The 13,375-nt window shown below is 39.7% G+C and overlaps 1 protein-coding gene across 1 annotated transcript; it reads left to right on the forward strand.

The window, feature by feature from the left end:
* Positions 1 to 7,631: 7,631 nt before the first annotated feature.
* LOC114287105 (uncharacterized) lies at positions 7,632 to 9,145 on the forward strand. Its single transcript, XM_082904788.1, has 3 exons — positions 7,632 to 7,989; positions 8,086 to 8,161; positions 8,818 to 9,145. The coding sequence occupies exons 1-3, from the start codon at positions 7,632 to 7,634 to the stop codon at positions 9,143 to 9,145; spliced, it is 762 nt and encodes a 253-aa protein (XP_082760914.1).
* The last annotated feature ends 4,230 nt before the right edge of the window (positions 9,146 to 13,375 follow it).

Consider the following 13,375-nt stretch of genomic DNA (forward strand, 5'->3'; position numbering starts at 1 on the left):
CATTTTACTTTTACAGAATAATTTGCAATTAAGATGAAGATTGAGGCTAATTGATAATTAAAGGGAAAAAAAAAATGAAGAAAAATAAGTCAAATTGAACCCAAACTCTATTCTCAGCAGCAACCAACGTGTCATGGCCAATTGAAATGAAGTGATTCACGGGCGAAGCAAAAGCAATTGGATTCTATTTGTTGGATGATATGGTTTCAAAGGTTAAGTAATTGGATTCTATTTGTTGGATGATATGGTTTCAAAGGTTATTGGATGAATGATGGCATGATGGAAATATTTTGGTGCACATTCTTAAGCATGTGTTTACCATATATATTTTATAATTAAAAAAATATACATAATTTTAATTTATTAAGTCATAAATAAAAAATTATTATAACTAAATACAACATGAGATAGAACTAAAAAAAACTCATAAATCATAACTAAAATAATATCATAATTAAAAAAAAAAAATAATCATAATTAAAAAAAAAATTACATAATTAAAGATATATATAGTACACTTTAAAAAAAAAAAAGTGTATATTAATTTCCTTAATCTAATTAAATGAATGATGCAAGGCAAGAAGTTCATAGGCAGAATGATCTCAACCTGGAGAAGAATTACCACCTTGAACCATTAAAGTTAATAGGAGATGAACGAGGGGAACATTCTGAGAAAACTTTTCTGTTCGGTAACGTTTATGTTTTCAGTTTATATTTATAAAAATTTTATAAATTAATTTTTGTTTATTTTTTAAAAAATATAAGCTACAAACGCCTATGGTAATTGACAAAATGTTTAAAAAAATTTAAAAATATAAAAAGAAGTGAGAAATGGCAAGTGGTGGCACGTGGCGGCGGAAGACGGTGGTGGAAAGTAGTGACGGTGGGTGGTGGGTAGCGGGTGGTGGTGGGTGATGGCGGGTGGGTGGTGGTGGTGGGTGGGTAGTGGGTGGTAGCGAGTGGGTGGTGGTGGTGGCGGGTGGTGGGTGGCGGATGGCGGGTGGTGGTGGGTGGTGGCAGGTGGGTGGTGGTGGCTGGTAGGTGACGGGTGGTAGTGGTGGGTGGGTGGGTGACGGTGGCGGGTGGTGGGTGGTAGCGAGTGGGTGATGGTAGCAGGTAGGTGGCGGATGGCGGGTGGTGGTGGGTGGTGGCGGGTGGTGATGGTGGGTGAGTGCGTGATGGTGGTGGGTGGTGGCGAGTGGGTGGTGGCGGTGGTGGTGGCGGGTGGTGGTGGTGGCAGGTGGGTGGCGGATGGCGGGTGGTGGCGGGTGGTGAGAGGGTGGGCGACGGTGGTGGGTGGTGGGTGGTAGCGACTGGGTGGTGGTGGCAGGTGGGTGGCGGATAGCGGATGGCAGGTGGTGGTGGGTGGTGGCGGGTGGTGGTGGTGATGGGTGGGTGGGTGACGGTGGCGGGTGACGGTGGCGGGTGGTGGGTGGTGGTGGCGGCGGGTAGGTGGCAGGTGGGTGGTGGTGGTGGGTGGTGGATGGTGGTGGCAGGTGGGTGGTGAGTGGCGGTGGCAGGTAGGTGGCGGGTAGTGGCAGGTAGGTGGATAGTAGTGGCGGGTGGTGGGTGGTGGCGGGTGGATGGTAGATGGGTGGTAGGTGGGTGGTGGGTGGTGGTAGCTGATGGGTGGCAGGTGGGTGGTGGTGGCGGGTGGTGGGTGGTGAGTGGTGGTGGCAGGTGGTAGTGAGGGGTGGGTGGCGGTGGTGGAAGACGGTGGTGGAAAATGGTGGCGGGTGGTGGCTAGTGTTGCGTAATAAAAAAAAAAAAACTGAAAACTCAAAACGGAAATACATTTTTTGGCCAAATTTATAAACTGAGACCACTGATTTATAAATCAAAAATTTACCAAACAAGTTTTTATTTGAGTTTTAAAATTTTTGTAAATATAAACAGAAAACTGAAAACGTAAGTGTTACCAAACGACAACTTTACGTATTGTTTTAATTTATTTCTATGGCGTTTTAATTTTCTTTATTAAAGTTGGTGTAAAACTTCAATGGTTTTTTTTTATAAATATTTTATAGTTTAATTATGATTTTTAATGTCAGATTATTTTGATTGATTGATTAATTTATTTATTTATTTAAAAATAATTTTTATTTTATAAAGTTCTTTGATTTACCGTTAACTCCGGATATGATATATGCTTAGAATTCTCTGCGAATTAAATTATTAGAATTCCATGAATTTTTTTTTGATCTGTATAATGTCTTATTCTATTGTAGATTCCGGACACGGTAGAAACTTAATATTCCTTGCTGTGATAACCCAACTTGTACTCTACTTAATTGTGCATGTGATTATTGTTTGATATGAATTTGCAAGTTTGAGTATGTGAATTATGTGAATTTGGAATAATATTTGTTGAACATAGGAATATCTGCTTCAATCACAATTTTGAACTAAAATTGAAAGCCTTAGAGGTGTGATAAACAAAAACCGACTTCATATTTGTGATTAGCATGATTTATAGAGCTTTTGGTGAAATCTTAAAACATTACAATTCGTAAGGATTAAATTAAAATTTATGAGATAAGCCATATTTGTGTTTGGCCTCTTGTGTTCTTCATTTTTTGGAGAGCTTGCTAGAGTGAGTTAGAGAGAGAGAGAAAGAAGAAGAGCTAGAGTTTTGGAAAAGAATCAAAGGGCAAACCTTAGACTTGGGTTAAGGTATGATAATCTACTTCTAATCTTTGTCTCTAACTCATCTTTCTCATGGAATCAAGAAGAAATTGGGATTTGGGGCTAGGGTTTGAGTTATGTAATGGATTGGACTAAATGCAAGAAATCTCTTCATGTTTGTTTGATTTGAGTCCAATCTTGAGATTAATGCATGAAATGAGCTCTAGATTGTGTATACAACAAAGATTTGTTGAAGGATCACTTGTGCTTTTATGTGTTTGAGCTTGATCATGAAATTTATGAAGTTGGTATTGGCTCAAGATTGATGTGTTTGAGATGCAATTACCCTTGTATCATGCTAGTGTATCATGTTTTTGAGTTATTTTTTCATGATTTGGGGCTTGAAAATCAACCGAGAGGCTTAAGTTTTTCTTCAGCTTCAGATTGCCCAAAACAGCCAGGATCGCACGTGCGGGGCTCACAGCCACACATACAGGGTTCATGGCTGTACGTGCACAGCTCACAACCGCACATACAGAAAATAGGGTAGGGATGCACTTCGCTACTGAAATGGCCTGCACGTGCGGCATGCTTTCCGCACGTGCGGTGAAGGGCTTCTTCACGTACGAAAATCAGGGAAAAAATCTGCCTTCTTCTGTTAGCTTCCCCGACCTTCTGAATTCGGTTCTGAACATGTTTTGTCCCTCTGCAATGCCTATAGATGAATGGATAATGAATGAAAAGTAAAATGAATTAATGAAAGAAAGTGTTTGAATTGAACGGATTATTCATTGATTGTGTGTGTGAAATATTTGTGTAGGTCTTGTGCTGGAGGAAACACCGCGGAACCTAACGCATTGTGAGTAATAATATTGTACATATATATTCTTAATTGTGTACTTGGATTGTACCAACATTGTGCTTTGATGGAAAGGAATGGAATTCGTAAAAGTTATATGACATGTGCAGCGTAGACCTAAGATCATTCTGTTTATTCTATAATATGATTGGGCTCGAGGCCGTTCTGTCAATATGATTGGGCCCGAGGCCGTCCATTCTGTTAGTATGATTGGGCCCGAGGCCGTTCTGTTAATATGTGGGCCTGAGGCCATTCTGCTCATATGTGGGCTCGAGGCCCTTCTAAACTTTGTGAGCCTGAGGCCGTTCTGATATGATGGGCCTAAGGCCGTTCTATTTATATAATGGGCCTAAGGCCGTTCTGTTGATACAATTATGGATATTGTGAGAACTTTATGATTATCTTTTTACACTGCTTTACTTTATTATTATTCATTGAGTTTCGCTCACCCAGTATCATATATGCACATGTAGGTGATTCGTAGCATGGAGCACACTCCTAGAGTCAGCTTCAGAAGCTATTTTTGTGACCCAATCAAGTCCTACCTCCGAGATGGAGTTTTGTCTTTGACTCACACCATACATTGACTTTATTTTGTTTTGTTTTTATGGTCTTGGGTTTGTAAATGATATGTACGATGTCCTATGGCACTTATATTTTTGCATGGGCATGTAAATGTTTGAATGTGTTATGAGGTTAGCTTCATAATTTTGTTGATGTTGGCACAACTCAATGGACTTATCATTATTATATGCTTCTGCTTATGGCCCTATTATCATAAATATTCTGTATGTTTGTTTGAGGCCTTCGGTAATCTACAGATTATAGGTCGGTTATGACCCAAACTTTTAGGGGTGGGTTTGGGTCGTGACAGAGTGGTATCAGAGTATGAGTTAATATCTAACACACGAGTCCATTTGAGAAATAAGAAGTCTAGAAAAAGGTTTAAGTTGCATCCATAATGCATTTTTAATCAAGTATGATATGCAAATGTGCATTTGTAAATGTGACTTATGTGCATATTATCTGTGAAAGTTATAATGTATTGTCTTGTAGATCATGGTAAGAACAAGGGCAGAAGATGGAGAGGATTCAACCTCCGCACGATTTGATAGAATGGAGTCAATGATTATGGACATGGCAGAGGCTTTTAGACAACAGCAACAACAACTACCACTGCCACCAATGCTTGTGCCATCATCTGCAGTGCAAGACCACCAAGCTGACGACCGAACTATTGCTCTCATAAAGGAATTTAAAAAGATGAAACCGCCATCGTTCAAAGGTGGAATTGATCCACTGAAGGCAGAGGCTTGGGTGCTTGGTATAGAAAAACTGTTTGAAGTCTTCCATGCACGGAGGCATAAAAAGTCTTCCTTGCTGCTTTTATACTCGAGGATGAGGCACACCATTGGTGGATGCTTATTCGAGAGGAACATCAAGGAATGAATTGGGCTTAAGTTTTGAAGATCTTTTATGAGAAGTACTTCCCGCAGAGTATCTGAGACAAGAAGGTGTCAGAGTTTGAAAACTTGAAGCAATGGAGCAAAACCGTAGCGGAGTATGAGGCACAGTTTACTAAGCTAGCTTGTTTCGCACCATATATGGTCGATATGGACTACAAAAAGGCAAGGAAATTTGAGGGAGGTCTTCGAGACTCCATTCTTGAGAAGATTAATGTGTTGAAGGTGCAGAAATATGTGGATGTATTGGATAGGGCCGTCATAGTGGAAGGTAACCAGGCCAGCCGCAACAGGTACTTGGATTGGAAGGGCAAAAAGCAGGGGTCTAATATGCACAAAAGGTCGACGTCCTCACAAAATAAGAATCAAAATTTGGAAACTTTCAGCACTTCGGGTTCTACCCGTGATTCAACACCAACTTGCCCAGAGTATGAAAAGAAGCATCGAGGGGTTTGCTATCGAGCAATAAGAGCTTGCTTTAAGAGTAGGAAGACGGGACATATGATGAGAGATTGTCCTATGTTTGGGCAACAAAAAAAGAATAGGCCAACCTTTAGTTCAGCCGGTTCCACTCTTGCACCAAAGACCCCAGCAAGGCCTACTACTTCTAGAGACAATGTTAGGCAAGGGAGAGTCTTTGCTCTTGTTTTAGGTGATGTTTAGAATTTGGATGCTGTGGTTTCAGATACACTTTCCATCAATGGCCAACCTGCTCATGTGCTACTTGATTTGAGTTCCACCCGTTCCTTTGGTTCGAAAACATTTGCTCCTAACTTGAATAAATCTATGGAACCCTTGAATTATGTGTTGTGTGGGTCTCTTCCATCTGGAGATTATATGCTACGTGCTTCTATTTATCCTGTATGTGAGCCTTTACTTGATGATATTCCATTATGTGCTAATTTGATGCCTCTTGATATGGTACACTTCGATATAATTTTGGGGATGGATTGGTTAGCTAAGTATCATGCAACCATTGATTGTGTGTCTAAGCAAGTTATTTTCTGCCCACTAGGCCAAGATGAGTTTACTTTTGTGGGACATGGGATAGCTCCTGCACCCTATCTAATCTCGATTATGAAAGCCCCTAAACTACTTCAGAAGGGTTGTAAAGGTTATTTGTGTAGCATTTTGCATGTAGAGACAACCGAGGTGGGTGTTGGAAATATTCCAATTGTTAATGAGTTTTCGGATGTGTTTTCTAAGGAATTGCAAGGGGACTTGATAGACCGTGAGATTAAATTTGTCATTGATATTGTGCCGGGTACTCAACTGATTTCTACGGCTTCGTACAGAATGTCTAAGACAAAAATAAAGGAATTGAAAATACAGTTACAAGAATTGCTTGACAAAGGGTTCATTTGGCTGAGTACATCGCCATGGGGCGCACCCGTTTTGTTTGTGAAGAAGAGGATGAGACCTTTTGGTCGTGTATGGATTACCGAGAACTTAATAAGGTAACGGTGAAGAATAAATATCCTTTACCACGGATTGATGATTTGTTTGACCAATTATAGGGGGCACAAGTGTTTTTAAAAATTGATTTGAGATCCGGGTACCATCAGTTGAAAGTCAAAGCAGAGGATGTTGAGAAGACCGCCTTTCGAACCAAGTATAGTCATTATGAATTTCTAGTTATGCCATTTGGGGTTACGAATGCACCAGCAACTTTTATGGATTTAATGAATCAGATTTTCAAACTGTATTTGGATGAGTTTGTGGTGGTATTCATTGATAACATTCTTATTTATTCAAAAAGTAAGGGGAAACATGAAAAGTGCTTGAGACTAATTCTTCAAACACGTAGGGATAAGAAGTTATATGCTAAATTGAAGAAATGTGAATTTTGGTTGAATGAAGTTGTGTTTTTGGGGCATGTGATTAACAATGATGGTGTGTCTGTCGATTCACAAATGATAGAAGCTATTGTGAATTAGCCTGCTTCCACTAATGTTACAGAAGTACGCAATTTTATGGGTTTAGCGGGTTATTAACGAAGATTTGTTAAAGATTTCTCCAAGATTGCGGTGTCGCTCACCCAGTTGACTAAAAAAGGTGTACCATTCGAATGGACAGAATAGAGGGAGTTTGCCTTTCAAGAATTAAAGACAAGGCTCACAATAGCACCGGTCCGCACCTTACTGTCATGTATAGAACGGTTTGTTGTTTATAGTGATGCCTCTCATTAGGGATTGGGGTGTGTACTTACTCAGAATGGAAGAGTAATTGCGTATGCATCTCAACAATTGAAGCCGCATAAAAAGAATTACCTTACACATGATTTGGAACTAGCTACTATGGTTTTTGCATTGAAGATATGGCGGCATTATCTCTATGGAGCCACATGTGAAGTCTATAGCAACCATAAGAGCCTCAAATATCTCTTTACTATGCGGCAAAGACGGTGGTTAGAACTCATCAAAGATTATGACTGGCAGATTCATTACCATCCCGACAAAGCCAACACAGTAGCGGATGCTCTTAGCGGAAAATCAATGGAAAATTTAGCATATTTGCTTACGGAGTGGAATGAACTATTACTTGACTTGGAAAGAATAAAAGTGGAGATTGTGCTACATGAATGGGATGGAATATTAGCCGCAATGGCAACATAATCGATTATTATTGAGAAAATTAGACAAAGGCAATTAGAGGATGAATTTCTCAAAAAAGGACATAAGGAGATGGAAACAAAGTTGAGACCGGGATTTTCTTTGGAAGCTCAGTTGTTAAAATTCAAGGAAAGATTGTGTGTTCCTAATGTCCCCGAAATTAAAGGAAAAGTCTTAGAAGAAGCTCACAAGTCCAGATTTGCTATGCATCTCGGGAATACCAAAATGTATCATGATCTTAAGCAAGCTTTTTGGTGGTCCAATATGAAGAGAGAAATTATAGAATTCATTTCAAGGTACCTTCAATGTCAGCAAGTAAAAGCGGAACACCAGAGACCGGCGGGGTTACTTCAACCTCTCCTTATTCCGGAATGGAAGCGGGAGCACATAACTATGGATTTTATTGTGGGCTTACCCCGAACATCCCGAGGTATGGATTCTATATGGGTTGTTGTGGATAGGTTGACTAGGTCTGCTCACTTTTTGCCGGTGAAGACTATTTATAATGCTGATTGACTTGCTACAGTGTACATTGCTGAGATTATTCGATTGCACGGTGTTCCAATTTCCATTGTATTGGATAGGGATTCTGGCCTTGTTTGGTTTGTGTTTCTCAAAAAATTTTGGAAAAAATTCTCTACAAATAAGTTTTCAAAAGTAATCAAATCAAACAAATTTTCCCAAATTTTTTTTCCAAAACTTGTTTGGTTTACAAATTTTCCAAACAAATCTCTCTCTCATATACATCAAATCAATCACTTTTTCCAAAACTCTTTCTCAAAATAATTTTTTAAAACATCTTTTGAAAAAAAACCAAACCAAACAAATTTTCGTACTTTTTATCTCAAAACATGTTTCTCAAATACAAACCAAACAAGGCCTCTAAGTTTGTGTCAAGATTTTGGCAAAGCTTACAAAAAGCATTGGTGATGGAATTGAGGTTCAGTATCGCATTTCATCAACAAATCGACGGACAATTTGAAAGAACTATACAAACTTTGGAGGACATGCTCCAGATGTGTGTTTTGGATTTTCGTGAAAGTTGGGAAACTCATTTGCCTTTGGCAGAATTTTCATATAACAATAGTTTCCCCTCCAGTATTAGAATGACACCATATGAACCTTTGTATGGAAGAAAATGCCGAACTTCGATTTGTTGGACCGAGGGTGGGGATAGGTTGTTGATTGGGCCTGAAATTATACAAGTTACTATGGAAAAGATTTAGATCATCCAACAAAGATTGAAAAATGCTTAAAGCCGACAAAAGAGCTATGAGGATCAAAGGAGGAGAGGCTTAGAATTTGAAGTTGGGGATCATGTTTTTGTCAAAGTCACTCCAATGAAAGGACACATAAAGTTTGGGAAGAAAGAAAAATTGTCACCTCGATACATAGGGCCATTTCAGATCTTAGAAAGATTGGATCCAGTTGTCTATCGAATTGCTTTACCACTGAGTATGGAGCAAGTGAACAATGTGTTTTACGTATCAATGTTGCAAAGCTACCTTCGGGACCCTTCTCATGTCATTAACTATCATCAGATTAAGCTAGATGACAATATGGGTTATGAGGAGAAACCTATTTGAATCCTTGACCGGCAAGTCAAACAACTAGGGAACAAGACTATCCCAATGGTAAAAGTCGAATGAAGAGAACATCATGAAAACGAAGCTACTTGGGAGCGGGAAGAAGAAATGAGACAACGATATCCAGAATTGTTCTCGACTTGAGGTAAACAAGTTTAGAGGACCAAACTTCCTAAAAGGGTGAAGACTGGGATAACTCAACCCATACTCTACTTAATTGTGCATGTGATTATGCGTTTGATATAAATTTGCAAGTTTGAGTATGTGAATTTGGAATAATATCTATTGAACGTAGGAATATCTGTTGCAATTACAACTTTGAACTGAAATCGAAAACCTTAGAGGTGTTATAAACAAAAACCGACTTCATATTTGTGATTAGCATGATTTATAGAGCTTTTGGCGAAATTTTGAAAAATTACAATTCGTAATGATTAAATAAAAATTTATAAGATAAGTCATATTTGTGTTTAGCCTCTTGTGTTCTTCATTTGGTGGAGAGCTTGCTAGAGTGAGTTAGAGAGAGAGGAAGAAGAAGAGCTAGAGTTTTGGAAAAGAATCAAAGGGCAAACCTTAGACTTGGGTTAATGTGTGATAATCTAATTATAATCTTTGTATCTAACTCATCTTTGTCATGGAATCAAGAAGAAATTGGGAATTTTAGGCTAGGGTTTGAGTTATGTAAAGGATTGAACTAAATGTAAGAAATCTCTTCTTGTTTGTTTAATTTGAGTCCACTCTTGAGATTAATGCATGAAATGAGCTCTAGATTGTGCATACAACAAAGATTTATGGAAGGATCACCCATGTTTTTATGTATTTGGGCTTGATCATGAAATTTATGAAGTTATGAAAAAGATGAGACCTTGATTTTGTTATTGGTTCAAGATTGATGTGTCTGAGATGCAATTACCCTTGTATCATGCTAATGTATTATGTTTTTGAGTTATTTTTGCATGATTTAGGGCTTGAAAATCAACCTAGAGGCTTAAGTTTTTTTTTTCCCAGCTTCGAATTACCCAGAACAGCTAGGATCGCACGTGCGGGGCTCACAACTACACGTGAGGAGTTCACAGTCGCACGTGTGGGGCTCACAGCCGCACGTTCGGAAAATAGGGCAGGGCTACACTTCGCTACTTAAATAAAAGCACGTACGGGCCACATGTACGACACGTTTTCCGCACGTGCAGTAAGGGGCTTCCGCACGTACGAAAATCAGGAGAAAAATCTTCATTCTTTTGTTAACTTCCTCAACCCTCTGAATTTATTTTTGAGCATATTTTGTCCCTCCGCAATGCCTATAGATGAATGGATAATGAACGAATCGTAAAACAAATTAATGAAAGAAAGCATATGAATTGAACGGATTATTCATCGAATGTGTGTGTGAAATACTTGTGTCGGTCGTGTGCTGGAGGAAACACCTCGGAACCTAACTCACTGTGTGTAATAATATTGTACATATATATTCTTAATTGTGTACTTGGAGCCACGAATTAGGAATTGTGCCAACATTGTGTTTTGATGGAAAGGAATAGAATTTATAAAAGCTATATGACAAGTGCAACGTGGACCTAAGGTCGTTCTATTTATGCTATAACATGATTTGGCCCGAGGCCGTTCTGTTAATATGATTGGGCTCGAGGCCATTTTGTTAATATGATTGGGCCTGAGGCCGTTCTGCTTATATGTAGGCTTGAGGGTGTTCTGAACTTTGTGGGCCTAAGGCCGTTCTGATATGATAGGCCTAAGGCTGTTCTGTTTATATGATGGGCCTAAGGTCATTCTATTGATACGATTATGGGCATTGTGAGAACTTTATGATTATCTATTTATACTGCTTTACTTTATTATTTCTCATTGAGCTTCACTCATCCAATATTATGTGTGCACATGTAGGTGATCCACAACATGGAACACACCTCTAAAGTTAGCTTCAGGAGCTATTTTTATGACCCAATCGAGTCCTTCCTCCGAGATGGAGTTTTGTCTTTAACACACACCATACCTTGACTTTATTTTGTTTTGCTTTTATGGTGTTGGGTTTGTAAATGATATGTACAAATACCTATGGCACTTATATTTTTGCATGGGCATGTAAATGTTTGAATGTGTTATGAGGTTAGCTTTATAATTTTACTCATGTTGGCACAACTCAATGGTCTTCTCATTATTATATGCTTCTGCTTATGGGCCTATTATCATAAATATTATGTATGTTCGTTTAACGAGTTCGGTAATCTACGAATTACTAGCCGGTTATGACCTAAACTTTTAGGGGTGGATTCAAGTTGTGACACCTGTGAATCAAACAATTAGATTTTTATGATATAATCTGTACGGGGTGCAAATAATCTATGCTTCCACACTTCCTTGCCTCTGGTGTTCCGTTTACTTCAATGGTGTTGTCGCACTTGCAAACATGGCAAGGATAAGCTAACCAGTGGGTGTCTCGTCGGAAAATCCCTCCAACGGTTTAGTTAGCACCCTTAGAGAATATATAAGATAGAGAGAGTATTTTCAGAGTTCTAGATTGCATACCTTTCACACTGAAGTCCAGTGCCTTTATATAGGCAACTCGTTTCGTTTCTCTATGTAATGCTCCTCTTCCTTAATATCTTGGGGCAAGATTATTCTTTTTCATTATTCATTTGTAGCAGACAAGATGTTAGTTAGCAATAACTTGGGCAAGTCAAAGTTTGTCTTCCACGCACCGTTGGGGCAGGAGCAACACTCACCCAGCCACTCATGGTCGAGCTAATAACAACTCGGTTTAGCTCATGAACAACGCCCACAGGTCCAAGGCTGTGTTGCTGCCCACAGTCTAGCCGAGCCATTAGCTCCGTCACAGACACACCAAGGCTTCATTCAGCAAGGCTATATTCTGCTCGGTCGACCACAGGGCGATAGACTTAGCTCAGCCCACTATGGGAATAGCTTAACCCATATTCTGAAGGACAATTCAGCTGACGCACTGAAACCCTTTGTTAGCCCAGCTAACCACAAAACAATGAATTTAAGTTGGCCCTTGTTGCACGATATAAATTCCCCTCTCAATTGCCCCTTAATCCCATCTTCTGGTTCGGCTGAAATCTGTCTGTGCCTCTTCACTAGCCCTCTATTCAATGTTTTTGACAGTCCATCCCTCTTGGAATACATGGCATCCTCTCAACGGTCTCGGGCCATAGCCCCAACTAAATTGCACTGCACTGTGACTCTCGAATCGACGCATCGTTTTAGACTCTCCGTATATAGCCAACATAGTTCTAAATATCGGCCGATACGCTACGTATCGGAAAAATGGGGTACCGCGACGGATACAGGCCGATATACCACTGAGATTAAAAATCGCAGGAGTATCGGCCGAGTCCCGGTACGTATCGGCCTGTAAGCGTTACACAAGCCGTTACACAAGCCGCGACGAGCCGATACTCACCGGTTCGGACCGGTACGGGAAAGAAAAAGTTAAAAAACCTTTGAAATGATTTTTAAAATTTCACCACCGTGATACCCGATTCCCGATACGCACTGATCGATACTACCGATACCGATACTCCGCGATCGATACCGTTACGTTACCCGATACCACGATTTAGAACCTTGATAGCCAATGCACCCACACTTCTTCTTTCCTGTTCATCTTCTTTCTTTGCTCAAACCCTATAAACTAGAGTGCTACACACGCACACCCTTTTCATCGTTGCCCCTGCTGTGGTTGCCTCGTGATCATGCCATGTCTTTTGCATTGATCTAGTCGTCTGCATTTCTGGAGTATTTCTGCTGATTGGATTAGTTTTTTAGTCCCAAATTGGTAAGTTTCTCACGACCTTTCGTTTTTGTTCTTGATGTTCTTTACTGTATTTTCTCTTTTTTGTGCATTTTTCCTACCCTAAACTGGGATTCTGAACCTATAACTGTAACTATAACCTTTAAAATGCCCATTAGTGTAGATTAACGAACACTTAGGCTTATTTTGGGTATAGATCTTCATTTGGAGTTATTCCCGCCCAGGTTTTGGTATGAACTCTAAGAACCCTAGGACGGATTGAGCTGAAACCACACTTTTGATCTTAAAATCTGAAGACACCGAACTAAAACTAGTTTCTCATATGTGGAACCTGCAATGCTCTAAGACCAAGCTAAATTAGCAGCATAGCCTCTTAGACCAAGCTAAAACCAAGACTTTGGTCTATTTGCCATCATATGCTCCCAACTGAGCTATAGGCTTAG

The sequence above is a fragment of the Camellia sinensis genome, chromosome 14, assembly GCF_055761805.1.
Source record: "Camellia sinensis isolate YWXY chromosome 14, ASM5576180v1, whole genome shotgun sequence".
NCBI classification, from domain to species: domain Eukaryota; kingdom Viridiplantae; phylum Streptophyta; class Magnoliopsida; order Ericales; family Theaceae; genus Camellia; species Camellia sinensis.